The sequence below is a fragment of the Caretta caretta genome, chromosome 1, assembly GCF_965140235.1.
Source record: "Caretta caretta isolate rCarCar2 chromosome 1, rCarCar1.hap1, whole genome shotgun sequence".
NCBI classification, from domain to species: domain Eukaryota; kingdom Metazoa; phylum Chordata; order Testudines; family Cheloniidae; genus Caretta; species Caretta caretta.
Window position 1 is genome coordinate 349,989,087 of NC_134206.1, and position 27,638 is coordinate 350,016,724.

Here is a 27,638-nt window from a genome sequence, read left to right on the forward strand (position 1 = left end):
ACCTTAGAGACTAACCAATTTATTTGAGCATGAGCTTTCGTGAGCTACAGCTCACTTCATCGGATGTGTTCTCTCAGTCCCACCCTGCCTGGGTCACCCACGCCAGGCTGACGACTGCAAACCCGTTACCCCGATCGCTTCCTGCCACGCCGCCCCTCATCGCTGCCTTACACAAGGGGGTAGGGTGGGCATCTCTCGCCAGCAATGTTGGATAGGTATAGAGCGTTTGGATACAAAACTGCTTACCTCCTCCTGCCTCTGTGTTAACAGTGTGACTTCGCCCCCCTTAGCGGTGACACCACGGACACAGGTTTTTGAGCCTGTTCCTGGCTGAGCTAACAGACTTGGTCCTTTAGCTCAAACAGTAGCAGCTTACGTTTCTAGAGCCAGAGATCGCAGGTTCAATCCCTGCGGATGGATCCAATCAGGAGCATCATCGTACACACAGCAGAGAGAGCTCAGCAAGAAAGCAGCTGCTCTGAGGGTTTAAAATCCCAAAATTCGAGGCTTGGGGGAGCTGAATTCTGTGTAGCCAGACTGGTAGAAGCTACCACCATTGATGGCCCTGCCAACTGGACTCTTCTGTGCCCAGAACTGGCCACTCCACTGCAGTCTCTGCTCTATGCTTGAGGGTCTGCTGCTTCAGTCCCTTCCCACAGCCAAGCTCCCGGGGCCGCGGGCCACATCGGATGGACCTGGAGTAGCCAACGCACCCTCTGATCTTTGGCTGTGTCCACTGAACTCGAGAGTCCAGAGCCAAGACCCACGAGGGCCTCCGGCTAGACTACAAACCCACAGATTGAGGGCTTCCCAGAGCCGCTGACAGCTGCTGCCTGCCACAGGGATCAGCTTTGAGAAACTCGGCCTCTCGGGAGGTTTCCAAGAGCCCAAACAGTCACCTCCAAGGCAACCCAGCTGTGTGCTGCGGAGATACCAGCCCTGCCAGGGACCGCGGTGAGTCTTCCCCGGCAGAGAGTAACAACGGTCAGCCCTGCCTGGGCAGGGACTGGAAGCCCTAGCGGTGAAAGGCTTCATATCCCGTGCCCAAGACCCACTTCAGACTCAGACGGTGCCCCCAGACTGGAGTCAGTGCCCTGGAGGGCTGGGCTCCAGACCCCATTCCTGCCCCTCCTCCCCCCCCCGGAGTCTGGTTTTTGGCAACTAGTTACATCCTCTAGCCCTCCCCCCTTAGCAGCCCCCTCCTGATATATTTAAGCCAGAGGAGCATCAGTAAAGATCAGTGCAGGGTCGGGGGCTGATCATTCTCCTGTCTGGCGTCACTCCCATCTGGATACAGGCAGCTGGTCCAGGGCTGGGAAGCTGGCAAGGCCCCCCTCCCCGTGCTCCAAGACCACACAAGAGGAAAGAAGCTTGTACCTGCATTATACCCCCACCCACTTACCTCCCTTCCATACCAGCCAGCCCAGCTGTGCCCTAGTAGCACCAATGCGTCAGCCTTCTAGGGGAAGGCGCAGCCAAGCCAGCTCTCAAGGCAATTCCCAGAGAGGGCAGCTGGGAAATATTTTGCTCTTTTCCCTCTTAAAAAAAAAAACAAACCCCAAAAAACGCTGCCCAAAAAAGGGACCACGATGTCAGTTACTTGGGCGGGGACGCTGCAGATGATGCCTGAGATGCAGCAGCTTCTCGCTGCGGGCCTTGGGGGCTGCGGGGGGGTCTTCTGCTCTCCGGGGGGCTACCCCCATGTCCCGTCCCGGGCAGGGTGAGCAATCGCAGGGGAAAAATGCAGGTCTCTTCTTCCTCCCCACGCCGTTCCCTGCCGGAGGGGCGAGAAACACTTCCCCAGCAAGGAAGCCCTCGCTCGTCTCGGTTGGGTTTCAGTTCCAAGGATCCGCTCGGTGCTGCTGATTGTAGAGCTGCAGCTTGATCTGGTCTTTGATCTGGTTGCTGAGGATCTGGGAGAGCAGGATTCCCACCAGCTGCAAGGAGAGGAAAGTGCCAAAGGCCGAACCCACCCGGGAGGGCTCAGGAACAGGTGAGTGTGCGGCTCCAACTGGGAACAGCCAGCATCCCCGCCGGCCAATCGGTGTGCTCCCCTCCCGAGGTGAAGCCAATCGGAAAGCTCTCACCCAGCGACAAGCGCACGGCTATTGACGAGAATATCCGTCGTTTACGTTTGGTGTTAGAATCCTAGAATCTCAGGGTTGGAAGGGACCTCAGGAGGTCATCTAGTCCGACCCCCTGCCCAAAGCAGGACCAATCCCCAATTTTTGCCCCGATCCCTAAATGGCCCCCTCAAGGATTGAACTCACAACCCTGGGTTTAGCAGGCCAATATTCAAACCACTGAGCCATCCCTCCCCCCTCTCGAGAGAGACTCGCGGCCCAGGCTGGAGCTGGGAAAGGGGCGAGCGGGCCAGGCAAAGGCTCCCCCCACGCCCAGTAACTGTGCCGAGCCCGACCCACAGCCTGCTCCAGCCCCGGGCTCCCCCCACAGCTCTGCCAAGCTCCGCAGCCAGGGCCCCAGTGCAAGCCGAGGCTTCCTTAGGATTCCCCCCGAGTTACACGCCCAAAGTCAAAACACGCCCTGAATTGGAGCACGGGAAGCAATTCTTCCCCACTCCCGTCCCAGGGCACGTTAGCACGGACCACGGTGAGGGTTTTTCCCCTGCTCTCTCTGAAACACCCAACAGGGATTCTTCGCTAGGGTTAGATGGGTCCATTCTGCACTCCAGCCCCTGCCATGTCATGGGTGGGGGAGAGGGAAACAGCCCTTCCCCGTTGGAGTGCTTCTAGCATCCCAGACCCACCACTGACGTGGGGGGCGTGAATACACCCCTCAGATCTAGGAGTGCCCAATCCCTGGCTCCAAATCTAAGGGGCCATTCCCTTTTAATCCCTGCTCCAGATAACCTGGCTCTCATTATCCTGTGGGGGTGTGGGGGCTATACCAAGTAGGCTGGGCCTGTCCCCTGCTCCCTTCCGCCAGAGCTAACGGGGGTGGGTGGGTGCAGAAACCTCTCCCCCCCCCCGCAGTTTGAGTGCAAACACCAGATGCTCTGGCCCCAGCAGAGCACATCCCGGGTGGGGGGAGAAGGGGGGAAACTACCTGTGGAATGGCCAAGCCGAGCGCGATGCCCCCCAGCAGGAAGAGGTTGCTGTGGATCCAGTTCACCAGCTTGTCGATGCAGCCGTTGGTGTAGATGAACTCGCTGGCCTCCAGGTAGTTCATGGCTTGCATCCCCTGGCCACACATGGTGTTGATGACGGCCTGCGGGGAAGCACCAGGGCAGGTGACAGCGAGCCGGGGCCCCGGGGATGGATAGCCTCGTGCGGCCACGCCTCGCACACCGCCACGGGCCGCACAAGTCGCTCCGGTTCCCTCGCACGCCTGCGGGATGGGGGTCAGGCTTTCCCTAGCTGCTGCCTAGTGGCACGTGGGACAGACCCAGGGACAGGTCCTGGCTTCCTTAGCCAACATGTCATTGTTAACGTCAGGTTTCCCTGTATGCTCTCTCCCCCGCAAGCCCAAGCCCCAGCCCTTCCTAGTTCCCCCATCACTGGGGTGTCTGGGCTCTGCAGCATGCTCCGAACTGGGAGAGCGGCCTCCTAGGGAAAGGGCAGAAGCTCCAGTGCTCGTGACTTTTCGGGAGGTCCGGCTGCAGGGCATCACCTCGTCTGGTGTGGGACAGGCGGACTAGAGGGGATCCCATCCCTTCCGGACGAGGCAGCCAGGAGGAGCCATGACGTACAGGAACCCACGTGAGCTGCTTTCCCATCCCACGGCATGTCCGCCGGGCATTTACCGACACAACCATGCAAGTTTCATGGGACTCCTTTTCCACCCAGTGTCTCCAGCGAGGGTGTCTCCCTCATAGGAGCTGCTGGGGGGGAAGGGGGTGGGCACGAATACATCCCTAGCGCAGCCTCATTCTCCTAGACCCACTCGGAGACCAGAGGGCCAGTACCTTGCAGGTCCCAGCCTACGTGTGATTGGTGAGAGCCTGGGAAACCCCAGAATCAGGCCCCTCGTTTGTCACCCAGGATCAGTGATCGGATCCCCCTTTTTCCTCGGGCTCAGAAATAAACAATAGCCATTTCTAGCTGTGACTGGGCCAGGGCAGCATCGGCCACCTGAATTGGCTCCCCCAGATACCCTGCCTCCAGAGGGAGAAGAATTAGCAGGGCCTACATCGATTCCTATACAATACCCCCAGCCCTCTCCTCCTACCACGGCCTTGTCACTCAGCTGATGGAGCTTCTTCCAAGCCAGCCAGGAGATGGCATGGAGAGGGGTCTACAGCCAGCCATGGCTACAGCCTGGTCAGCTGGAGCTGTAGGAACCAATGGGCTATGAGCACCCCCTAGTGGCATGAGGGTTTGTTCAGGGACAAAGGGATCACATGCTTGACATGAATCACAGAAGTGTAGGACTGGAAGGGACCTCGAGAGGTCATCTAGTCCAGCCCTCTGCACTCAGGGCAGGACTATATAATGACTAGACCATCCCTGACAGGTGTTTGTCTAACCTGCTCTTAAACCTCCAATGACAGAGGTTCCACAACCTTCCTGGGCAATTTATCCTAGTGCTTAACCACCCTGACAGTCAGGAAGTTTTTCCTAACGTCCAACCTAAACCATCCTTGCTGCAATTTAAGCCCATTGCTTCTTGTCCTGTCCTCAGAGGTTAAGGAGAACCATTTTTCTTTCTCCCTGTAACAATGTTTTGCATACTTGAAAACTGTTATGTCAGTTTCTCAATCTTCTCTTCTCCAGTTTAAAACAAACCTAATTTTTTCAAATCTTCCCTCATAGGTCATGTTTTCTAGCCTTTTAATCATTTTTCTGGCTCTTCTCTGGACTTTCTCCAATTTGTCCACATCTTTCCCCAAATGTGGTGCCCAGAGCTGGACACAATACTCCAGTTGAGGCCTAATCAGTGTGGAGTGGAGTGGAAGAATTACTTCTGGTGTCTTGCTTACAACACCCCTGTTAATACAGCCCAGAATGATGTTTGCTTTGTTTGCAACAGTGTTACACTCTTGACTCATATTTAGCTTGTGGTCCACTAGGACCCCCAGATCCCTTTCCGCAGTCCTCCTTCCTAGGCCGTCATTTCCCATTTTGTACGTGTACAACTGACTGTTCCTTCCTAAGTGAAGTACTTTGGATTTGCCCTTATTGAATTTCATCCTATTTACTTCAGACCATTTCTCCAGTTTGTCCAGATCATGTTGAATTTTAATCCGATCCTCCAAAGCACTTGCAACCCCTCCCAGCTTGGTATCGTCCGCAAACTTTATAAGCGTACTCTGTATGCCATTATCTAAATCATTGATAAAGATATTGACCAGAACTCATCCCTGCAGGACCCCACTCATTATGCACTTTCAGCATGACTGTAAAACACTGATAGCTGCTCTTTGGGAATGGTTTTCTAACCAGTTCTGCACCCACTTTATAGTAGCTCCATTGAGGTTGTATTTCCGTAGTTTGTTAATGAGAAAGTCAGAGACCGTATCAAAAGCCTTTCTAAAGTCAAGATATCTCACATCTACCACTTCCCCACATCCACAAGGCTTGTTACCCTGTCAAAGAAAGCTATTAGGTTGGTTTGACACGATTTGTTTTTGATAAATCCGTGCTGACTGTTACTTATCACCTTATAACACCTTCTAGGGGTGTTTGCAAATTGGTTGCTTAATATCTTCTCCGTTATCTTTCCGGGTACTCGAGTTAAGCTGATTGGTCTGTAATTCCGCAATTTGTCCTTATTCCCCTTTTTGCGAATGGCAGAGAGCACATGGTGGAGGAGTGCAATGCTACCCAGCTACTCGACTTAGAGACTTCCTTGGCCCTGGGTAGAGGGCAGCCACCAGAATTTGAGGGTGGCAAGGAGAGGTCCTGTTCTCAGCAGAACAGCGGGGCTGCTCTTACCTGATCAGCTGCATGCAGGCAGCAAGAGTAAGGCACAGAACAGCGCTCCCTGCTGGGGTTATCGGCCGTGCAGTTGAAATACATGTTTTGGGACCAGTCCTTGTAGGAGATACCCCCACAGCAACTGAACTGTAACGAGACAGCACAGGTCAAAGAGGGCCAGGGAAGGGGAAATTGGGCCTATGCCAAAGGGCAGGTCTTTAAAAAGAGGCCAGGTCAATTTGAATGGGCTTTTAATTTTTAGTAAGTCCGACATAAACAACAGCTTAAAAACAGAGGTTGCAGGGGAATGAAAGACTTCAATAAATACATTACTCCCCATGGAGGAGAAGAAACCATAAGAACCAGGGAGACTGTCAGTTCGGGTCCAATTTAAAAGCGTTTGTAACGTGGCTTCATACTTTTCCAGGGTGAGACCCTGTGTGTGTGTGTGTGGGGGGGAGGAGACAGACAGACACAGGGAACTCAAAGGAACCATGATTGTATTTCTTTAGCACTAGCCCCATTCCCTCCAGCCTCTATCCCCAATCCAACATTTCTCATGGCCTACAGACAGCAGTGGAACTGGGAGAACAGGGCTCTGGGAGACAAAGGCGTAATAAGGGTCTGAGCAGAGGGGTGGGAGTATATTTAGACTCCAGATGTGCAACGCCAGCTGCACGACAGTCCTGGGACCAAGCCCGTGGCAGGAGAACAAAATCATTTGTGCGTACATGCGAGAGAGTTCGGCGGGTACTTGTGACGAGCACGATTGGACTCAAACTGGGCGGGGTGTGGTGTCCGATGGCACCGCCCTCCCGCTGGAAAATGGGGGTCCACAAAGAAGCAGAAGGATGTGGGACTAGTGGAATGGGGTCTGATAGACAATGAAAGGGAACCAGAGAACCGTGGACACCCACAGCTCCAAGAAGGGATGAAGGGGAACAGATCCTGGCCCTGCAGCCTCGGCGAGGAGAGAGACCGTGATATGTGCTTTGAAAGGGAACTTGGGTCAAGGCAGGAGAGATGATTTCAGGGATGTTTTAAAGAGAGAGACTCAGCCATCCCCGCTACGGGGCGGAGAGACTCAGCCATCCCCATCACAGAGGAGGCCAGAGAGCTCGCCCAGGGCCAGTCACCCCATAGGAGGCAGGAGACCTGTTGGACGGCCATGTGTGCTGGCTCTTTAACTGGACCCACCTCCTTCTGCCCATAGTCGATGAGGTTCTGCAGGTCCAGGTCATCGCGGTAATGCACGACGGCGTTGTTGATGATCTCGCTCACCTTCCCGCGTGCCTGGGGGAGGAATACCGAGAGGTCGCCAGGGAGATTTCCCTCCTACCAGCGTGCTTGCACACCCCTCGCCACTCGCACCTCCTCCCCTACGATTTAAGCTCACAGCTACGCCGGACGGGTGTCACCCCCAGTTTGTAGATCACACGTGGAGCCAGGGACCTGAACCCATGTTGCCTGAATCGCAGGCCAGTGGCCTCACCCCGGCCCATCCTGCCCTGCCCCCTCCACTTGTTTGGGGTGGGAAATATACTGGAAACCAAAATGCTGGCCACCGACAAGGACGACGAGGTCAGGGACCAAACCCTGGGGCAGACACGCCTCCTGCAGTGACAGCGAACCCAGCCAGCCAGCTGCACTCTGGTGCCCACGCCCCAGCAGAAGGCTGATGTGTTTGGGTCTCCAAGTCTGCCGGGGAAGCCTTGGATCAAAACAAACCTTTTCATTTACCTTTTCATTTAAATAAGATTTTTAAAAGAGGACAGTCTCTGTTCACACCCAGACACCTTGCCTCCTGTTTGCGGTTCGGCCTCTCTGGCCCTCCATCCCCATGCAGAACATCCTTTCTCCAGAGGATTGCAGCTTAGTGAGGGAAGAAATCTATTCTCTCTTCCCAGGCAGCTCCCTGCCAATCCAGGTCTGGTCCTGCAGTTATGTTGGTGGATCCTACTCCCCCCACCACCACTTCAAAAGAACAATGCTCACCCCAGCTCTCTGGTGTATTTACCTTATCAGAGAAGACAAAGCCCAGCACTCCAGCTGCCAGCTGCAGCAGGAAGACTAAGGTCAGGCAGATTGAGAACTGCAGGAGAGAGAAAACAGCTGTCAGCAAATTGCCACGGAAGAGACAACAATGCACCATCTCTTACGGAGCAAGAGTTGCAGCTGCTTGGGTCACGGTGGTGCAATGTCACAGGGCAGCAGGACTCCAGGCCCATCACATTACATTCCCGTAGTGCCTTTTCACAGATTCCTATCTACTGACCACTTCACCCAGCACTGAAACGCAGCCACCTCTGGGGTGGAACAGAGCAGCTGTGTAGCCATGCACAGAGGACTGGTACAGGGGAGAGAGAAAACATCACTTTTTGAAACTGCAGGGGACGTCAGAGAGGCAGGGTGGAGTTAATGCCCCGTGCTTGCAAAATATGCTGTGGGATCTTTACCATCCCAAAGTGCTCAGAGCCTGGGTTTTACATCTCTTCTGAAAGATGGCACCTCCTGGAGCACAGCGCTCCTGTGGCCCCTTGCCGGGTCACTGGTTCAGGGCTGAACCAGACACAACCCACCTCTAAAGCGTTGTCCATGTCGGTGCTAGCAAACCAATCCACCACGGAGAGCTCGGTGCAACCGCAGGAGAGCTGTACAGACTCCAGCGTCTGTTCTCCCCTGGCTATGCAAGCAGCTCTTACCAACACACATCCAATCAGCTGGAAGGAATGAGAAACCCTCCGTCTCTTCAGCAGAGATGCCCGGCTCAATGCCATTAAAGGCACTTTGAGTGGAAAGGGTCAGTTTCCCTGGGAGGCGCATGGTTAAGTATCTGCTGGGGCACCAGAGTTCCCCAGCTCTGGCCAATAGAGGGAGCCACAAGCTTTCCTGTAATCAGCATGGCTGGGCACCAGCCAAGATTTCATGCCAATGGGTGGGGAAGGAAATTGGAGACAGAGCAGAGACACCCTGGGTCCCATCAGTCCTGACGGCTGCCCAAGGTGCCAGTCATTGAGGGGGGACCCCCAAGCCCACTTCTGGTGGTTTCTGCAGGCTGCCCAGGTAGACAGCGGGGTCCCCATGAGGCTTCCCATCCCCTGTCCTGGCTATAACCCCCATACGACTGTTCCCTGCTCCCCCGCCAGCCCAGGCTGGGATCCTGCGGCCTCCCGTCCCCTCACCGTCTGCAGCAGGCAGATGTTCTCACGCAGGGAGCCGATGCAGCCGCAGAAGGTGATCAGGAACATCAGGATGCCGACCACGATGAGCAGGATGGCGGGATCCACCGCGAGGCAGGCCATGGCCGCCTCTGCCAAGTGGGAGCAGAGGGGGTGGGGGAGAGAGAGGATGCGAGAGCACAGAGCCGTTAGTCCAGCTGCACCACCCTGCCAGCAGGCCTGTGACAAACGGGAGTGGGGATGCGTCCAAGCCCCGTTTCATTGGACAAGAGCGGCAGCTTCTCCCCTCTCCCCCCAGATGGGGTTGGTTGCTTGGGTTAAATGCCAGCCGCACACAGCAGGCCGTGCTCCCTCCCAGAGACCTCACACCCCCTTAGCTGCGTTCCAGCCTCAGACCCAGGGAAAGGCTCTGCTCTCCTCCCCAAACCCGTCTGCTTCCAGGGCAGCCAGTCTCCAGGGTCCCACCAGAAGGAGCGATCCCAGAGCCCCGACAAGGGGAAGGCGGCAGTCGCTCACCTGCGTGCTTCATCAGCCTGGCGTAGATGCCCACGGCCACCATCACCATCGAGATCATCTGTGGAGACAGGACATGGAGATTCAGAGCCAGCCACTTGCTCGGCACTTCAGCCCACACATGCCGTGTCCCTAAATGAGGGGAGGGCACTGGGGGTCTCCAGAGGGCTCAGGGGGTTGGCAATAGGATAAGGAGCCACGCTCCCTCCCCAGGCACAAGAGCAAATCCCGGTCAGCCCAGCCAAGGCTGAAAGTTACCACCATCTGAGGGGTGCTTGGGGCCTTGCTAAGTGCTAGAATATGGATATTCAGGCCTGCCTGTAAAGCGTTAAGAACTTAAGTGTATTTTTATCACTTAGCTAGTTACAGGGGTATAAAATCAGAGAATCAAAATCACCGTCCGCCTGTGTAGGGGCCTTCTCTCCCTAGGAGAGTCAGAGGCCTGGTTCTTAGGCAGGGGTGGCCAACCTGTGGCTCCGGAGTTAATATGCGGCCCCCTGTCTAGGCCCCAATTCTGGGGCTGGAGCTACAGGTGCCAACTTTCCAATGTGCCAGGGGGTGCTCACTGCTCAACCCCTGGCTCTGCCCCAGGTCCTGACCCCACTCCACTGAGCCTGCCATGCCCTCGCTCCTCCCCCCCAGAGCCTCCTGCATGCCACAAAACAGCTGATCGGGAGGTGCAGGGAGGGAGGGGGAGGCGCTGATCGGTGGGGCTGCCAGTGGGTGGGAGGTGCTGGGGGCAGCTGACGGGGGGCTGCTGACGTATTACTGTGGCTCTTTGGCAATGTACATTGGTAAATTCTGGCTTCTTCTCAGGCCCAGGCTGGCCACCGCTGGGCTAAGGCCTTTGGCTACGCAGCAGGGGCAGCCATAAGCTGGAAAGTGAACAGTCACGTTCTCCCATCCCAAATGAGTCACGTTGAAATAAGGTGGTGTTGGGCTGTTAGGAAGACAATCCTGTCCCGATAGTGCCCACCACCGCCAGATAAAGATGGTTAAAGAAAACTTAGTTTGATAGCATCCTGTCTGGCAAGAAATCACTTCTCAGTGGTTGTGAAACTCTCATTTCTGTATGTTTATCTTTATGGCCCCCACTTTTCTATTGTTCATCTGTCTGGTTCTCTAATTGTTTCTGTCTGCTATATAATTCATTTTGCTAGGTGTATGTTAATTAGGATAGTGGGATATAATTGGTTGGAGAATGATGTAACTAGGTTAGGATTGGTTAATTAAATTTCAATAAAACGATGGGTTAAGGTATAGTGGAGAATATTACTATATAAACTAGGGTCAAACAGGAAACGGAAGGGAAATTGGAATCATGCTTGCTGTCTGCATGACAAGAACCAGGGGAGAGGGTGAAGGGAAAGCTCTCTAACACTAAGCAGTGTGGATAGGGCCCGTGGGCTCTGTACCCACAGCTGCTATTCCTCTGCTGGGTGTCCTTGAATGAGTCACTTTGTGCCTCAGTTTCCCTTTGTCAGCAGGTACTGGCCGAGCTTCGTAAAGCACCCATCAGCCCCAGGGCTCAGAACGCCGAGTGTCACGGTACCCAGTGTCCACAGAACATGCCGCCACGGCAGGCGGACGGCAAGGACTGGATGGGCCCTACAGAATGCACTCCCCTCTCACCCTGGCGGGGGATCCAAGCAGGGATGGGGGCAGCACACCGGGGAAGCGTCATCCCCTTCTCTGTGGGCAGAGACTTCACTCTGCAGGGCTGTCAGCCAGCTCCTTTCACCAACTCTGGATTCACACCCACACACAGAATCAACGCCTGGAGTGATGCTCTGCAGCCAATCTGTGTAGGGGGCGTGCGCGCCATACCCTCTCCAGGTTCTCACACACACACACCTTCCCCCTCCCACGCCCGGCTGGCTGAAAAAAGCCACAGCATTTCAAGCAATCCTGTTCTCCCACCGCTCTGTTCACCCTGAAACAGCCAACCGCCATAGCCAGGAGCTAGCCGGGAGGAGTGGACGTGGATTCTCTCTGTTCCACAGGCAGGCGGCAGTTGTGATCCGCAGACCCTACAGCCCCCTTGCCTACTGCTCTGTACAAGGCTGCCTGGTGCTTTGTGCTGGCAGACGAGTATCAACGCCCAGGGGAAGAGGCCGTCTGATTCCTGCGTCTAACCAGATTCCCAGCGAGGCAGGAGCAAAGCCAGAGGGGAAGCTGGCGCCAGCCCCGGGAGGTAAAGGGGAAGCTGGCAGCAGGCTTGCCTCAGAGCCCCCTCACTAAATGCCACTGCAAAAGGAGGCTTAGAACCAAGGCTGGCTCCCTCCGGCCCCTGGGGGAGAAGCCTTGGTAACAGGCTTTACCAAGAGGCCATCATTTATCCAGCGCTGCCCAACCACTAGCCTGCTTTTTGTAGCTGGAGGAAACTGAGGCTCAGAAGCGAAGCCGCTGGCCCATGGCCGGTGCCTGGGGCAGAGCTGAGAATAGAGCCCAGGCGTCCCTACCCAGTGCTCAGCCCACCAGACTGCGCAGCCTCTGCTAGCCACTTCCTTCACTTGGGCCTCACATGGTACGTCCACAGTGCCGTTAAAGACCCCTGGCTAGCTGGCTTGGGCCAAGGGGCTGTTTAGCCATTTGGGCTGGGTCTGGAGTTTGGGCTCTAGGACCCTGCAAGGTGGAAGGGTTGAGCCTCCACACAGCAACTCAACTGCCCCTTAGCCTGAATCAGCCGGCACGGGCCAGCCGCAGGCGTCTAATTGCAGTGTAGACCTGTCCCTGCCGGCCGGAAGGTAACAGATTCCCTCCAGGCTTCCCCCTGGGCTGGACTCTCTGCATTGATCTCATTACAGGAGGCACCAATGACAAGGCCGAATTCCAGTGTCAGTGGGGTGTGAAAGTGACAGTTCATAGCAAGTGTGAAATATCGGGACAGGGAGTGGGGAGTACCATACGCCTATATTAGGCAAAGCCCTGACTATCGGGACTGTCCCTATAAAAATCGGGACATCTGGTCACCCTAAGCGTCAGCCACATGTCCCAGGTGCTCCCATTACAGGGGAAGCAGATTGTTCCCCACGCCCCACTGCCAGGAATCAGGCCTGCTAACCCTGCACCCTCCCCACCCCACCCCACCGCAGAAGGAAGTTGCATTCTCATCGTTCTGCACTTTGAATCCAAACCTTTTTTGGGTCCTTAAAGGACAAATGGAAGAACAGAAGGAGGGAGTGGAGCGAACTTGACCACCATGGCTGCCACCCCCACCACCCCCTAGGACCCTGGACCTTCTTTCCTAACCCTCAGGGACATCCTGAGGAGACGAGGCCAGGGAGAGGGACCCAGAGGGCATCGCCACCTCTGCTGGCTACAGCGGAATCCCAAACACCCTCTGGGATGAAACAGGATCGGACTTTAACAGCAGCATCACGACTGACTTCTTCTCTGTTCTCCAAAAAGGACGGTAATCACCATGTGTGACACCATCAAAGAAACGGTCTAACAAGGGGCGTTTCCATCTAAAACTCTCCGCAGCGTAAGGGAACAAGGGAGGCTGTTAAAACGAAGCCTGACAACACTTCACATTTCAAATGCTTTAGCTGCTTTTCCTTCTTTTCTTTAACTTTACTAAATACAATGGTTTTTACCTGGTGCATTTGCCATGGTGCTAAGCCGGCTGAGGGCTCTGCACAGCCAGCCTGGTTTAACACTGTTCAGTGAAGGACAGCGACTGGGTTAGGATAACCCCTTTGACCCATTTATTCCATTTAAATTAATACAACACCCCTCAAGGGTCTTTTGCACTGCTCCCAAGAGCCATTCGTTGCTGCAGGGCCCGCGCAGGCTGCGGCTGTCCTTTCCCGGAGCCCGCGGGGTGAAGGCAGACGGAGGCCGGTGAATTCAGGCAGTTTCAAGACAACTCTGTCGTGTTTGTGGCCCCTGCATCGCTGCCCCGATAAGACAGACCGCTCGCTGCTCCCCGGCAGCTCTGAACCAAGGGACGGGGAGCGGGATGGAGGCTTACAGGCAAGTCTATCAGGGTCACAAAGGTGGCCCCGGCTGGGGAAGGACAGTCAAGCCAGAGGCTCTCCCCACTTTGGCTTCCAGCCGTTCCCCTTCGCACAGCGGCTTACGCCCGTTCCTTCCCACCCGTTCTCCCAGGCGGGAAGCAGCTTGGTATCCCCGGAGCACAGGGCCACCCCTACGCAGGCAGGGAGGCCTCTTGTCACGCAGAACGGGCGCAGGGTAAGCAGCACATCCCTTGCCTGGCTAATGGGTCTCATTCTAACACGGAGGAGCCAGCTGCAGTTCAGTGTCCACTGCCCCCTACTGGCTGAAAGCAGAGCGCAGCTGCCCCCTCTGTGCCCTGTCTTGGGTAAGCGGGGCTCGGCCGCAGCACCCCGCCCTTGTCCTTCATGCAAGGAGAGCCCCCCCCCGGCAGCTAACCGCCCGTCCTAACCCCGACAGACGGCGCGCGCTAGCCAGGCTCACCGAGCCGAGACACGACAGACGTCCAAGCCTGATGGATGCCAGGCGCACGGAGCAGATGCTTGGACACGGAGGCACTTGTCCTTCATGCACCGCAAAGCAAGGGACGGGAGACGCGCGTCGCCCCGCCCCAGCCGCCACGGAGAGAGGGGAAGATGGAGGCCCGGCCACCTGCTGCGCGATTCGGGCTTCCCACGAGGGCCTTGGCACCGGTGACCTCTCCCGACGGAAGGGAGGTTGCGAGCAGGGTGGGAGGTGACGTGACGGCTGCTCAGCCTGAAGGAGCCCTGGGCACCAGCCTCGGAAACAGAGACTGCCACAAGATGGCTGACAAGGGGGGCGCCAACTCCCTGCTTCCCTCACCCACTGCTGAAGCACCGAGGGGCGGGAAGAGGGGAGAAATCTCCCAAGCTGTCCAGTCAGCCCCCAACCTGAAGCAGGTCTCCCAAATAGCATAGGGCCAGGCAGTGCCCTAAGCAACCAGGCAGGATGCAGGGGGTGCAATTCCTGGCGCTCGTGGCCTATTCCCCAGGCCATCCAGGGATGGGAGTGCCGCACACCCACCAGCCTGGCAGGGACCAGCCACTTACTGTGACAGGCCGATGCCCACACTGGCGCAGCACGCCCAGATGGCGTGGAGGGGATGTTCTCCCTGACCCCACGACGCCCGAGTCCACGGTCCGTGCGCCCACTGGGCCTTGCACAAAATGCCACCTTAGCCTTTACCCGGAGGGGCAGGGGAAAATAGCAGCTTCCTCGGCTTCTCCTTCTGCTGGGGAACTGCTCAGCACCAGGGGGGTGTTTGCTGCCCCGCAGAGACAGGGAGTCAGTCCGCCCCCTTCCAGCACCTCCCACCCCCCCCAAAGACTCTGTGGGGGTTTGGAGCGAACGTAAAGATCAGAGCCAGACACAGGACACATCATGTCTCCTCTGCCTCACTAGCCTGGATGCGGGAGGCTCCTGCTAGCCCAGGCAGGAGCTGAGCCCTCAGGGCAGAGAGGAGGGGAGACCTACATTGTAACAGCAGCTACGGGGGCTGCCTGTGGCCCCACTGTGACCCACCCCGGCCACCTGCACCCCTTCGCTGGGGCCATTTTAGTGGGTAGAGCAAACCAGTCAATGGCAAATTGCTCCCTCTCTCCTGAAGCCATGAGGTTACCCCCTGCCCCACCCGCTCAAGCGGTGACCATCCATCCCTCTGGGGCTGGTCGCATCTCTGCCCCATCTACCCCCAGCTGTGACCTCTCCCCATCCTCTGCTTACCTGGGCTCACTTCACCCACATGGCTGGAAGGGCAGCAGCCCCTTCTTTCCTGCAGGGGCTGCTCGGCGGGTCACCAAACCAGCCTGAGACCCTAGCAGAGGTCTCCTGGTGGCCACAACAATCCCACCCAGCCCCGGCAGGGCGCAGAGCCAGTCCGCTGTCACTGCACAGCGACGGCTCCCATTGCCTCGTACCTGGGATGGGGAGCAGCCATCTCCGAGCAGGCATCCCTGGCTCCTCGTCCAGCTGATCCACACCAGGGCCAGCCCCAGGCACACAGTGGGGAGTTCATGCTCTGGTTTATACTCTGCTGTTAGCATTTCACCAGAGGATGGGCTGGGCCCAAGGTCGGAACTGCTCTCTGCATCACTCACCCCCCCACCCCGGCCGCACGAGCCCCAAGAAATAGCCGACCCAGCCCTCGGGCACATGGAAGAGGAGGCTAGGCCAGGCCTGAGAGCTTGCTGACTGGCCTTGTGCTGGAACCAACCTCTCCATTTCCAGTACTAACGCCAGGCGGCCCAGCTGAGCGGGCAGGAGCCAAGCACAGAGGCTCTTGGGCCGTTGCACACGAGCGGGAGCGCTTTCCTGGGAAGCCTAAGGTGGTGTTAGGAGGCTAACAGGTTCTGGGGGTTTAGGGAACCCTAGCAGGAACAGCCACCTCACCCCGGGGGCTTTGCTTCGCTGCTTCTTCTGAGAGCAACAGGGAAGTAAAAAAACAGCCTTGAGCATTTACATTTCAAACAGGACAGCCCCATGTTAAACAATAATCTAGGCGTTTTAAACACCCTTTATTATCTGAGCACCAGCCAAGTGCTCAGCCCTGTATCAATCACAGACGACGGACAAGGTCGCTGCCCGGAGGAGCGCAGACTCTTAAAAATAATAATAAAAAATCCTACCACCACCCAGCTCTGCCACAGAGTCTCTGTGCAACCACGGGGGGTTCCAAAGAGGATGGAGCTCGGCTGGTCTCAGTGGTGGCAGAGGACAGAACAAGGAGCAATGGTCTCAAGTTGCAGTGGGGGAGGTCTAGGTTGGATATTAGGAAACACTATTTCACTAGGAGGGTGGTGAAGCACTGGAATGCGTTACCTAGGGAGGTGGTGGAATCTCCATCCTTTGAGGCTTGACAAAGCCCTGGCTGGGATGATTTAGTTGGGGATTGGTCCTGCTTTGAGTGGGGGGTTGGACTAGATGACCTCCTGAAGTCTCTTCCAACCCTAATATTCTATGATTCTACGAAATTGCCACACAAACTCCACCTGCTCAGGATGGCTGCACCCCGGAGACTGTGCTACACTAGAGAGATTTTTGCTCACACAAAGTTTCTCAGCATTGTTCACACTGCTTCAGCTCCATCTGGATTAGAGTTAGCGTTATCCACACCTACTCTGTGGGGTGGTCTGCTCCCCTCGGTTGGTGGCTGGGCCATATATAGACATTGACAAGCTGGTTACAGCTTTAGCTTACAGACCTGGGGTCCTTAGAAAGGCCCATGCTTTTAGATCCAGGGGTCTTAGGTTTGATCTTTGCTGCCAAAGACCTACCCAACTGCAGCACAGCTGGGCTGCCAGGACCACAGCCAGGGCTGGCTTCGTACAGCACGTTTGTATAGCACTAGGATGTAATGCAGGACGTTGGGTTGTTAAATCGAAGTGAATAATCAAATCAACTGAAGCGTTAGCTATGTTCCGATGGCGGGGTTACTTGGGATCACGGGCGAGGCAAAGAGAACAGCTGTTTTTTCACACACGACAGGGGAGGCAACAGAGAAGAATGAATCAGTTTGAGACTTCCAAGAGGAAGCAGTTTCCTGAGAGAAAAAAAGAAAAAATGCAGAGCCCCGTGGTGCCATATTTTCTTGATCGTTACAGCCCTTTACACAGACCCACAGATGCTGAGAGTGCCCCGAGCCGCCAGAATGCCAGTCATTTCACACACACCGCCCACTGTAGGTTGTGTCTGTGCCAGGCCATTCCCACCCCCCCGCCCAAAATCCCCTACTGCCTTCATCTGCATCATCATTCTCTGGCACTTCAGCAGCCTTTGACAGCTAATCCTACACGGAGCAGGCCTGGGGCACATGGTGCTTAAAACGCTAGGGGGAGGCAGTTCTGCGCCTACACTACACCAGCCAACCCCTCATTGCAGTGCAGCTAACTGAACCAAGGTCAAAACAAATCCCAACTCCACTGTAGTGATGCAAAGTTCTGCCCGGGACAAGTAACAACATTTAAATGCATGTAAATGACTCAGTTCCCCTCCCCCCCCCCAACACACACACACTGACTTCTGGATGACTGCACACGGGGCCTGCTTTACTGCTCCAATACAGACATGGCTGAGTGACGGATCACGCGCACCAAGCAAGCAGCAACTGGGAGACCTCCAAAGGGGCACAGCAGCCCCAGACTGGAGTCTCTCGGCCAGAGAAGAGCAGGCAGGAGAGAAACTCAAGAGCTGAAAAGGAAACAGGCCCACACAGTTTGAGTTTAGAGGTATCCCTGCTCGAGGGGCTGAAAGGAGCCTGTACCTGTTTAAAGAGAGAGAGAGAGAGTGTGTGTGTGGGCCGGGCAGGCCCTATACCCAAAAGGGACTTGACCCCTTCCCTATGAGATGGAGCTATGAGCATCTCCAGCCCTAGCAAGGAGCTTGGAAGGGCCAGGAGACCAGCAAGGGACAGGCCAGGCCAGCCCTGCCGCAGGAATTCCAGCTGCAGTTTCATTTCATTCTGTATGGACCAAGATTTTCTTTTTCTGCCGGCCATCTTTCTTCATCCCAATCAGACCAATTTTATCCCCCCCAGGCTGGTGAGTTTTGCACTACGCGCTCCCTGGCTCACTCGTGCTGGCACGCTGCATGTCCGCCTCTCACTCAGAGCACATCCAGGATGCAATTCTCTTGGATCAAAGGAGCCCTGGCACTGCCTGAGGGCCCAGCTGGCTGCCTGGCACCTCTGTGGGACACCCCTTCCTCTCCCACCGCACCCATGACCACCACAGCCCAGCTCCAGAACCCAGGTGCAACTGCCGGGGAATATCAGGTGGCCCCGACACGGCGGGCGTGTATAGGCCAGAGAGACGACGAAAACACAAGTAACTAGTCTGGAGGTGGTGGAGGGGGAGCAGCAGGCAAACAAGCATGCCAGGGCTTTTCAAACAGCGCCAGAGCGAGTCAGCCAGCAAAATGGCTCTCGGGAGAGGAAACAAATCTGTGCTGGGGGAGAGAAATCCAACAGCAGCCTTCGCACAGCAGGAGAAAGAGAACAGTGCGGCGTGAGCGCTTGGGGCAGTCCCCGCTTTTGATTTTAAAGGGACGCAGCAGCCTAAATAGGAGTCATTTCACAGTGTGCCCTTTCCTTGGTTACATCATTAAAACAACTACATTTTAGCAAAGCCCGATTTACTTTACTAGGGGCGTTTCATGCCATACTTGGCATTAAACTTGACCAAACTAGTCAGTTTCCTTCTATAGGCGGCACTCACTACTAGTTCCCCGCTCCTGGGCAGGCGTACGCCTTTACCTCTCTGATGCTTTTCCTCATAATTTCATGAGAGCTTTTATACCCACAATGAATCAAATCCATCCCCATGGATACCTAACGCACGGCCTCTGTGCGTCACTTTACCTCCTCTATGCTCGAGAGAGAGAAGGCGGATGAGGTAAACACATCTTTTACTGGACCAACTTTTGTCAGTGAAACAGACAAGCTTTTGCATCTAGGGAACACTGCAAACAATAAGGGGCTTAAGTGATATACAGACACCATATGCTGGTCTAACGCAGGGAGTGAAATTCACACAGCATTTTTTGGTAAAATCCTTTACAAGATTTTAATGTGCTGGGCATTACGCAACTGACAGCCCCCTTCACCATCTCCCCCAAAAAACACTGTTCTATTTTCTAAAGCATCTCCTTAGCACAGTGGTTCTCAAACTGGGGTCTATGGGCCCCTGGGGGTCCATGAGGGTACTCCAGGGGGTTTGGGATCATGTGCGGCTCCAAGGGGCCGTGAATCACGTCCAAGGCTGCTGGCCCCACTGATCAACTCCTCCTCCTCCCCCCCAGTGCCTCCTGCATGCCGCAGAACAGCTGTTCAGCAGTGTGCAGGAGGGGCTGGGAGGGTGGGGGAGGAGCAGGGATGGGGCATGCTTGGGGGATGGGGTAGAAAGAGGTGGGGAAGAGGGGGAGCAGGGGTGGAGTGGGCACAGGAAGAGGTGGAGTGGGGACAGGGTCTGGAGCTGAGCAGGGGTTGAGCACTCCTGGGGAAAATTAGAAGTCGGGTTGGGGAGTCCCCCAAAAATTTTATATCAAAATGGGGGTCCTCGGGTTGCTAAAGTTTGAGAACCGCTGCCTTCGCGGATTCGTTTTCTTTTCAAATATTTGGAACAGACTGAAGTTACAGGGGTTACAAAGACATCTTCCATGGAGGCAGTTACGCAAGTTACACACGCAGCCTCTTGCCAGTGCTTAAAGTCATCCCAAAAGAGCAGGGGACCTGTTACCATCTGGGAGCTGCCGTAAAGCCAGCGCTGAATGTGGGCTCTTCACCAACATGGCTCTATTTTTAATTATTTTTAGGGGACAGGGATGCGCCCCCGCCCTGAATCAGCTGACCTGGGGTTTAAAAGTCTAAAAAGCCACCTTCTGACAGCATGTCATGGAGAAGTTTATCTATACAAAAATAAGTCAGTGGCCAAGATTTTCAAGCGAGCTAGTGATTTTGGAAGATTGGGAAGTTTAAGACACCCGAGGACACGTCTGTATTGCAGCCGGGGGGAAACCACAGCCACACTTGTGTTAGCACGCACGTTGCGGGTCCAGCGGAGAGGAAGGCTAGCCACCGAGATAAGCCTAAGAGGCTGGGTGGGCTTGAACTCGGGCGTCTCGGCTGGTGCGGCAACATCCACGCGGCTATTTCAAACCCCAGAAATGTGAGTCTGCGCAGCTGGGCCGGGCAGCTCGCTGCCAGCTGCCGCGTAAACATCCCTTCAGCCCCTCTAGGGAGTCAGGAGTTGGACGTGCAAACAGACATCAAGGACATCCAGGCAAACGTTTTCAAAAGTGACTTTATGATTTTGCTCCTCCTCTCTGCCCCGCTCCCGCCGCCCTCCCCCCCCCAAATCTATGGATGTTAATGGCTGGTAAAGGGAGCAGGGAAGGGACACACAAAAAAACCAAACCCCATAGGCTGGACCAGAGGTGGGTAAACTTTTTGGCCCGAGGGCCACATCGGGGTTGCAAAACTATATGGAGGGCCGGGTAGGGAAGGCTGCGCCTCCCCAAACAGCCTTGCCCCCGCCCCCATCTGCCCCTTCCCACTCCCCGCCCCCTGACTGCCCCCCTCAGAACCCCCGACCCATCCAACCCCCCTGCTCCATGTCCCCTGACCGCCCCCTCCTGGGAACCCCTGTCCCTAACCACCCCCCGGGGCTCCACCCCCTATCCAGCCCCCACTTCTCCCTGTCCCCCGACTGCCCCAACCCCTATCCACACCCCCAACCGCTCCCCTGGGACTCCCCCGCTCCCTGCCCCCTTACCATGCCGAAGCCAGCCACGCTGCACGGCAAGGGCGGCGGGCCAGAGCGCTGGGGGGGGCGCGCTGAGGCTGCAGGGGAGGGGGGACAGCAGGGCAGGGGCCGGGGGCTTGCCTCCCCGGCTGGGAGCTCAGGGGCCGGGCAGGATGGTCCCGGGGGCTGGATGTGGCCTACAGGCCGTAGTTTGCCCACCGCTGGGCTAGACAAACCTTAACGCCCCCTCAGACATCGTGCGTGTACGATGCCTGCCTATTTCTGCAAGTCTGTTTTGTCTAGTTAAGCTTGTAAGCTCATGGGACAGGCACGGTGTCTTGCTCGGTGTCCGTACAGCCACTCGGACGCGCTAACACACTGGGAAAATACAATCCCAAGGCGGCCGTCTAGGATGGCGGGAAACAATAGACAATTTAACATTCAGAGCGTCCGGCTTTTGTTAGCGGCAATATATAAAATACAGCCACTCTGCAGAGTCTGGGTGGGTTTGTTCTTTACATGAAGCCCTAGCTGCTGGAGGAGATAATTTCACACACTTCTCAGTCTCCACCGCCCCCCCGCCACAGGGATTCATGGAACCCAGAGTATGTCTACACTGCAAAGAAAAACCCACACAGCGACTCAGCCCCTGGGTCAACTGACTCAGGTTTGCAGGGCTAAAAAAGCAGAGTAGAGATTTGGGCTCAGGCTGGAGCCCAGGATCCGAGACCCTCCACCCTCACAAGGTTTCTCAGCCCGGGGTTCAGCACAAGCCCCAACTTCTACATTGCTGTTTTCGCCCTGCAGCCTGAGTCCTGTGAGGCCAAGTCATAGAACCACAGAATATCAGCGCTGGAAGGGACCTCAGGAGATCATCTAGTCCAATCCCCTGCTCAGAGCAGGACCAATCCCCAATTTCTGCCCCAGAACCCTAAATGGCCTCCTCAAGGATTGAACTCACAACCCTGGGTTTAACAGGCCAATGCTCAAACCACTGAGCTATCCCTCCCCCCACAGGTGACCTGGCTCTGAGATTCGCTTCCGCTGATCTTTTATGGCAGTGTAGACAGACCCATTGTGACCTGCTCAGAAAGCAATGACCAAAGGCAGGTCTGCAGGGCAGAGATAATGGGTTTATTCTCAACACCGCGGAGGACCACAGTTCCCACTGAAGTCCATAGGGGCTGGGGACACCAGCCTGTCTGGGAAACAGTCCCTAACTTTCCCCTTGCTGCTGTAACTCGGCGCTAAGCCGGGGTCAATCCTCTGCATGCAATTCTCTCGTCCGGGTTTGCTCTTCCAAGCACCTAAATCTGCAAGGCTGATGGTGACTCTGATTAGCTCACCCTGCTGAGAGCAGAACCACATCACACCAAGCCCTGTGTGTAGAAGACTGGGGTGAAAGAAACTGAGAATTTTTCCTATTACAGGCCCTTAAGTTTTACAAACTGCATCCAAGTCCCTACACCTCCCCCCAGTATAGAGAAGATTCTACAGCTCGATTCTGCAAGGGGAATTCTATACAGATGCTTCCCCCTCTAGCTTCTGCATTTCTTTAACTGCATTCAGGTGGCCGCACTTCCCCAAAGGGGCCGGGGAACAGGAAAGCAGGTCCCTCTTCCTCAAACTGCCAAGAGTGCCTTGATGGGACTGCACTGGGTGTGGAGGGCCCAGGATTGGGCAGGAATTGGGCGGGGGGGGGGGGGGGGGTTCCCAGCTGTATTAATATTCACTGCACTGTAAGCAAAGCTCCCTCCCGTGGAAGTTAAAATAATCAAAGCCACCCAGTCAGTGCATCTCATTACAAAGCCAGCGGAAAGCGAGTCACGCCCGTGGGACTCAGCCGATCCCTGCCACTTTCCTCCAGAGGCCCCGCCTCTGCCCCAAGCCCATTACGCTCCTCTGTTCAGCTGCCAGCATTGCTCATTAGCTATATAAGGTGCAGTAATCTGCATCCCGAGGCTGGGGCGCACCCTCTCCGTTGGGCAGCCAGACGGAACACAATTCAATTAGTGGCCCAGCAGGGAACACAAGCCAGGGTTTCCACTTAAGGACAGGACTCTGCCCGCCCCTGCTGAGAACTGAGTCGTCGTTACACACCAGAGTCCTGCTCCATGGGTTAGTTCAGCCCATATGGGAGGGCTTCCCCCAGGAATGTATCCCCCTGCCGTGCCACTTGGCATAACCTCTAAACCTAACCAGCCTGATTTAACTCTTTACTTCCTACCCGTGCTATTTGCCATGGGTGCGGGGGGGTGGAGGGGTGTGTCAGCTCTGTGACCTGTCAGAACCTCCTCCCCAGGCAAGCCACATAAAAACAATCACGCTGACAATTGACTGGATTAGATGAGCTGTGAAGGAAAGTGCCAGGCAGGTAATTGGATAACGCACGCAGCGGTAATTATGGTGCTTGCAAGCCGCACAGGAAGCCCTGGCATAGCCGGCTCAGCCTGGCAGGTCTCTGCTTAGACACATGCAAACAGCATTTCTTTTGGGGTGGGGGTTTTGAAGCAGGGGGCCACTCCTTCACTCCCCCCCAATCACGTTTTCCATCCCCACCAGCCAACGGCCCCCAAATTCCCATCATTCTCTTGGGACACGCAGTGAGGACAGACTCCACAGGGATGTATGAATTCAGAAGGCCGGTGGTGAGGGCTGCAATGCTCATCCTGGCCCGCGGCCTGCTCCAGCCCCCAGCATTTCTGCAGCATTACAAGGGGGTAGATGGGGGGGGGAAACGGAGACTTCTCCACACACACATGGAATTCATTTGCACCTTTGACCAGGAATTGCTGTGCCCATCTACAGCAGCAGTGTCAGCTAACCAAGGGGCAGGGCTGGTGGGCTCTGAAAGGAGCCCCCCTCAGCCCAAGGACATTCTGAGGGACACCGGTTCCTCTTTGCAAAGGGGAAGTGCAACTACTACCATACTGAGCCTGGACGTTTTGCCACCACTGTCCCGATCTCTAGATCACAGCGCGATCAGGCCGGAGAGAAGCGTCTGGAGTGAAAGCCCATCAGACCAAACTAAGGACAAAGAAATAAGCACAGCACAGGGATGTGCCTTATAAGAAGGGAAGGCAAGAAACTGCCAAGAGCTTGTCTTCCTCCATGCACTCTTCTCTCAGGCTGCAGATTCCCTTTGGCCCAGATCATGCCAAAGCTGCACCCACAAGGCTGAGGTTTGTGACAGAAGTCCCCCTTACTAGGGGGCCAATTTGGCTGGGTATGGAGCCTTTATCAGAGTGACCCTCATCTGACCTTGTTGCACCTTCTGGCAGAAGAACTCTGTGTTCTTTGCAAGGGACAACCAGTTAATCCTCAAGGCCTCTGAGTCAAATCCCTGTTTTACAGGCAGGGAAAGTGACCTACTGTGGCCTGCGGCAGGTGTATTTAGAGCTACACTTAAAAGTTTTGCTGGAATAGCTACGTTGGTTAGGAGTGTGAACAAAAGAATAAATACACCTCTTAATAATACAGTCATGCTGGCAAAACCCCAGTGTAGATGCAGTTATATGGTGGGGTGTAAGTCCTTTTGCTGGTATACCTTCTTGTGTAGGCAAGGACTGGGAGTCCAATAGCATAGCCAGGAATATAACCCGACTCACAGGTCCACCAGCTCTGACCACTAGACAGCGATGTGGATACTCACTGAAGAGGGGCCCTTTACAAACAGATCAAGGCAAGAAAGCTAGAAGCAGAGGGTTCTGCTAGACTGGAATTACAGGGGGCTTTTGGGGCAGTTCCTGGCAAGCTACAAGTGACAACCCTGTGAGGTCTTGCTTCCCAGTTAGAGGGCCGCTCTAAGGATCTCAGCTATTAAAGAAAATATCATTGGCCAAGGAAGGGTTCGAAGTGCATTGGGGGAGATAAACAGGTGACCCAGTAGGTATTTCCAGTTGTAAGTTTATTCTACGCTAGAAATCAGTCAACTTCATGCTTACACTGAGCTGGGCCAAGTCCATTCAGACGCATGAGATCAACTAGTGAAACTACCATATTCGATGCTTCCTCCTCTTCTTGGCATTTTACAGGGAGATGGTTAACACCGTAGTGTTCAGAGGGGACAGGCACTCCACTAGGACTGCAGGGGTCAAGGCAAAAGGGGGCCAGCCAGAGAAAACTAACCATCAGTGGATGTGGGAGGCCATTGGGAAAGGAGATGGGACCTCAGCTCCGTTTCCAGGGGACAGGCATCCACCCCACAAAAAGTCACCTTCCTAACCAACCCTCTCAGCAGAGGCAACAAGGAACGAACGTGCCACGGAGACTGAGCTGCTCTTACTCCAAGCTGGCCCCGGACACGGTTAGAGAACATGGACAGGAGGCTGTGGGAAGGCTGCCATTGTCCACGCGGTCCCTGTTCGGCAACGCGCGTGCATTTCTAGCACAAGACCCCTGCTGGCACGCGGCTCAAAGGAGCTCCTCTGAAGCCCCGCCAGTTTACAGGAATTTGCTGGGCACAGCTGTAAGGTTCATAAGTTCATTGGGAAAGGCACATCTGACCAAGGAGCTGTTTACAAGGCTGACCAGGTAGAAAGATCTGCTCCAATTTGTCCTCTGGCCTGTGTCTATCCCTTCTCAGACACTGTGGTCACCTAGCAAAGGTATTCTGACTATGGCAACTCCAGTGAGTGCTGAACACTTGGCTGAACTATACCAACCTGGGAAGAAAGAGAGCAAAACAGCTGAACCACAAAGGACATTCTACATGGCACCAGCTTCACGCAACAGCACTGGAAACAACCAGCCAACCTGATGGTGCCTACAGGGTAGGGCTGGGCATACAGTCCTAATTTGTAGTCATTCTAAGCTCTAAAAGCACCTTCTTCTTACCCCAAGACATTACTCCAGTTAGTAAAGTGAAGTGAAGTCACCATTGATATTAAACAGGCCATGTCAGCTAGAAATACAGTCGATTTAAAAATGTTCTAAGTAGCGTCCCCAGTGTTGCAGTGTAGCAATCACATTTTCCTTTAAAAATAAAGAATCTCTCGGTCTCTGGCCTGTCGTTCTCAAGAAAACCCCCACAAAGTAGAAGTGGAAACTGACTGCATAAGACAGGAACAAAGCTCTGCAGTGGGTTTAAAAAACCACCAAGGGATGTGTGATTTTTAAAGCCAACGTCCCTGTAAATTCTACAGACTTTGAAGGGCAAGGAGAGCCATGGATACATTTTTTTTTCCTTACCTCCCTTAATTAAAAGGCCTTTTTTGAAGGGGGGGGAAAAAAAGGAAAAGAAAAGAAACCAGACAAGTATACGAGATATGGGAACAAGTCACCCGATAGCTGACTGGCCCCCCCATTCCACAGCCTCAATCAATGCAGCACCACGTAGGTGCCTGTGTAATAGAAATGCACAGAGCAACGAACATCAACAGAGACAAAAGGTGTCCAATTTGCGTTCAGCTGGTTATCCAAAGGGCCAGCATACCCTGACACGACGATGCCACTGCTGATAGTGGCTGAAGGTCTATGAGAAACAGTTCCGACCAACCACTCACACAGCATGCGAGACATTTGCTTTGCATGTTTCCCCCCCCCACCCCCCCCGCTTTTGACCGATTTTACACAATAATCAAAGTCTAAGTCTAAACAACCACCAAACATATAAATAGGCCTCTTTAAGTGTAGTGTTATTTGCTGTTCCCCAATTCTCAGCCAAGCTCACACTAGGTTAGAGTTGCTGTCTTTAGAACAGTATCCAGGCTGAACGAACTGATGCGATCACTATTCAGGGACCTTTCAGATATTATTCTAAGCTCCACTCCCTTCTTAAAGGGATACATCTCACAACGTAGGTTAGAGACAACCTTTACCATGCGTGCACCTGTGTTGGAGGGAGTGGGGGAGACTGACAGTTTTATGAAACCTACCGAGAACAGAAATGCATTTTGTTTCTGGTTTCCTGGATTTTAAGATTCCCTGCTGGGAAACCGGTCACAACAGCTTCATGCTAGGGTGCAAGAGGCCAGCCACGAAGGGCACTGGCTAAAATGAAGCCAGTCCTCTTTCAGGTGCAGGTGAAGTAAATGAGAATTTACCCCCTTCTTTCCGTTTTCCTTTCAGAAGCCCAGAGAAGGGTTTTTTACGTGTACAGTTTTTGTCAGGACACATCCTGGCGACTAGGTTTGTTCAGAATAAAAATATCAAACCCCCCCACCCCCCGCCCCAGCCAAAATTAATGAACAAGCAGAGAGAGGGGGAAGAAGTGTTTTTTCCTCTATTACATGGATAAAAAGAAAGTGACTGTGCTCCTTAAAGAGCTGTGAGCCCTGTTTGGAACGGGGATGAAAAGAACATTAGCTGGGGTGGATTTTATGGGGGTCATTTTCCTCCACCCACGGACCGTCTCACCGCCCTCCCCTCCAGCTCCCCCCACACCTCTGCCCTAAGGGCTCATCCCAGGCATGGCAATACCCTCGGGCCCCCCATGCCCTGCTGGCCCCCCTCGCTCCAGACAGGGGAATCACCCCCCCACCTCCGCCATGCCCCCCACACTCTGCCAAGGGACGGGGCTGGCTGCCCCTGTGCCCCCCGCCCCGGGTCTCGCCCCCACGCACCCAGAAGAGCAGGTTGAAGAAGAAGAGCAGGTACTTCACCAGCGGGCTCACGAAGGAGAAATCCTCCCCGTGGGGGCCCGCGGGGGGCCCCGCCAGCCGCCTGGGCATGGCCCCGGGCCCGCCCCACCCGCTCACTGCCGGCCCACGGGAGCCGGGGCCGCCCTGGCCACCCGCAGCCACCGATCGACCCCGATCGCCAGCGCCAGCTCCCCCAGCTGGCAGACCCCAGCCTTGCCCCGCCCACCTTGCCCGCCCATTGGCCCGGCCGACCCCGCCGCCTGCCTCCCTATT

At 55.2% G+C, this 27,638-nt stretch overlaps 1 protein-coding gene across 1 annotated transcript; it reads right to left on the bottom strand.

Moving 5' to 3' along the window:
- TSPAN33 (tetraspanin 33) lies at positions 1 to 27,539 on the bottom strand. The gene is made up of 8 exons (XM_048836785.2): positions 27,348 to 27,539; positions 9,572 to 9,629; positions 9,059 to 9,186; positions 7,894 to 7,968; positions 7,074 to 7,169; positions 5,895 to 6,023; positions 3,067 to 3,228; positions 1 to 1,937 (listed from the first exon to the last, which is right to left on the bottom strand). Exons 1-8 carry the CDS (start codon positions 27,453 to 27,455, stop codon positions 1,836 to 1,838), a joined length of 858 nt encoding a protein of 285 aa, XP_048692742.2. The 5' UTR covers positions 27,456 to 27,539; the 3' UTR covers positions 1 to 1,835.
- Positions 27,540 to 27,638: the final 99 nt, after the last annotated feature.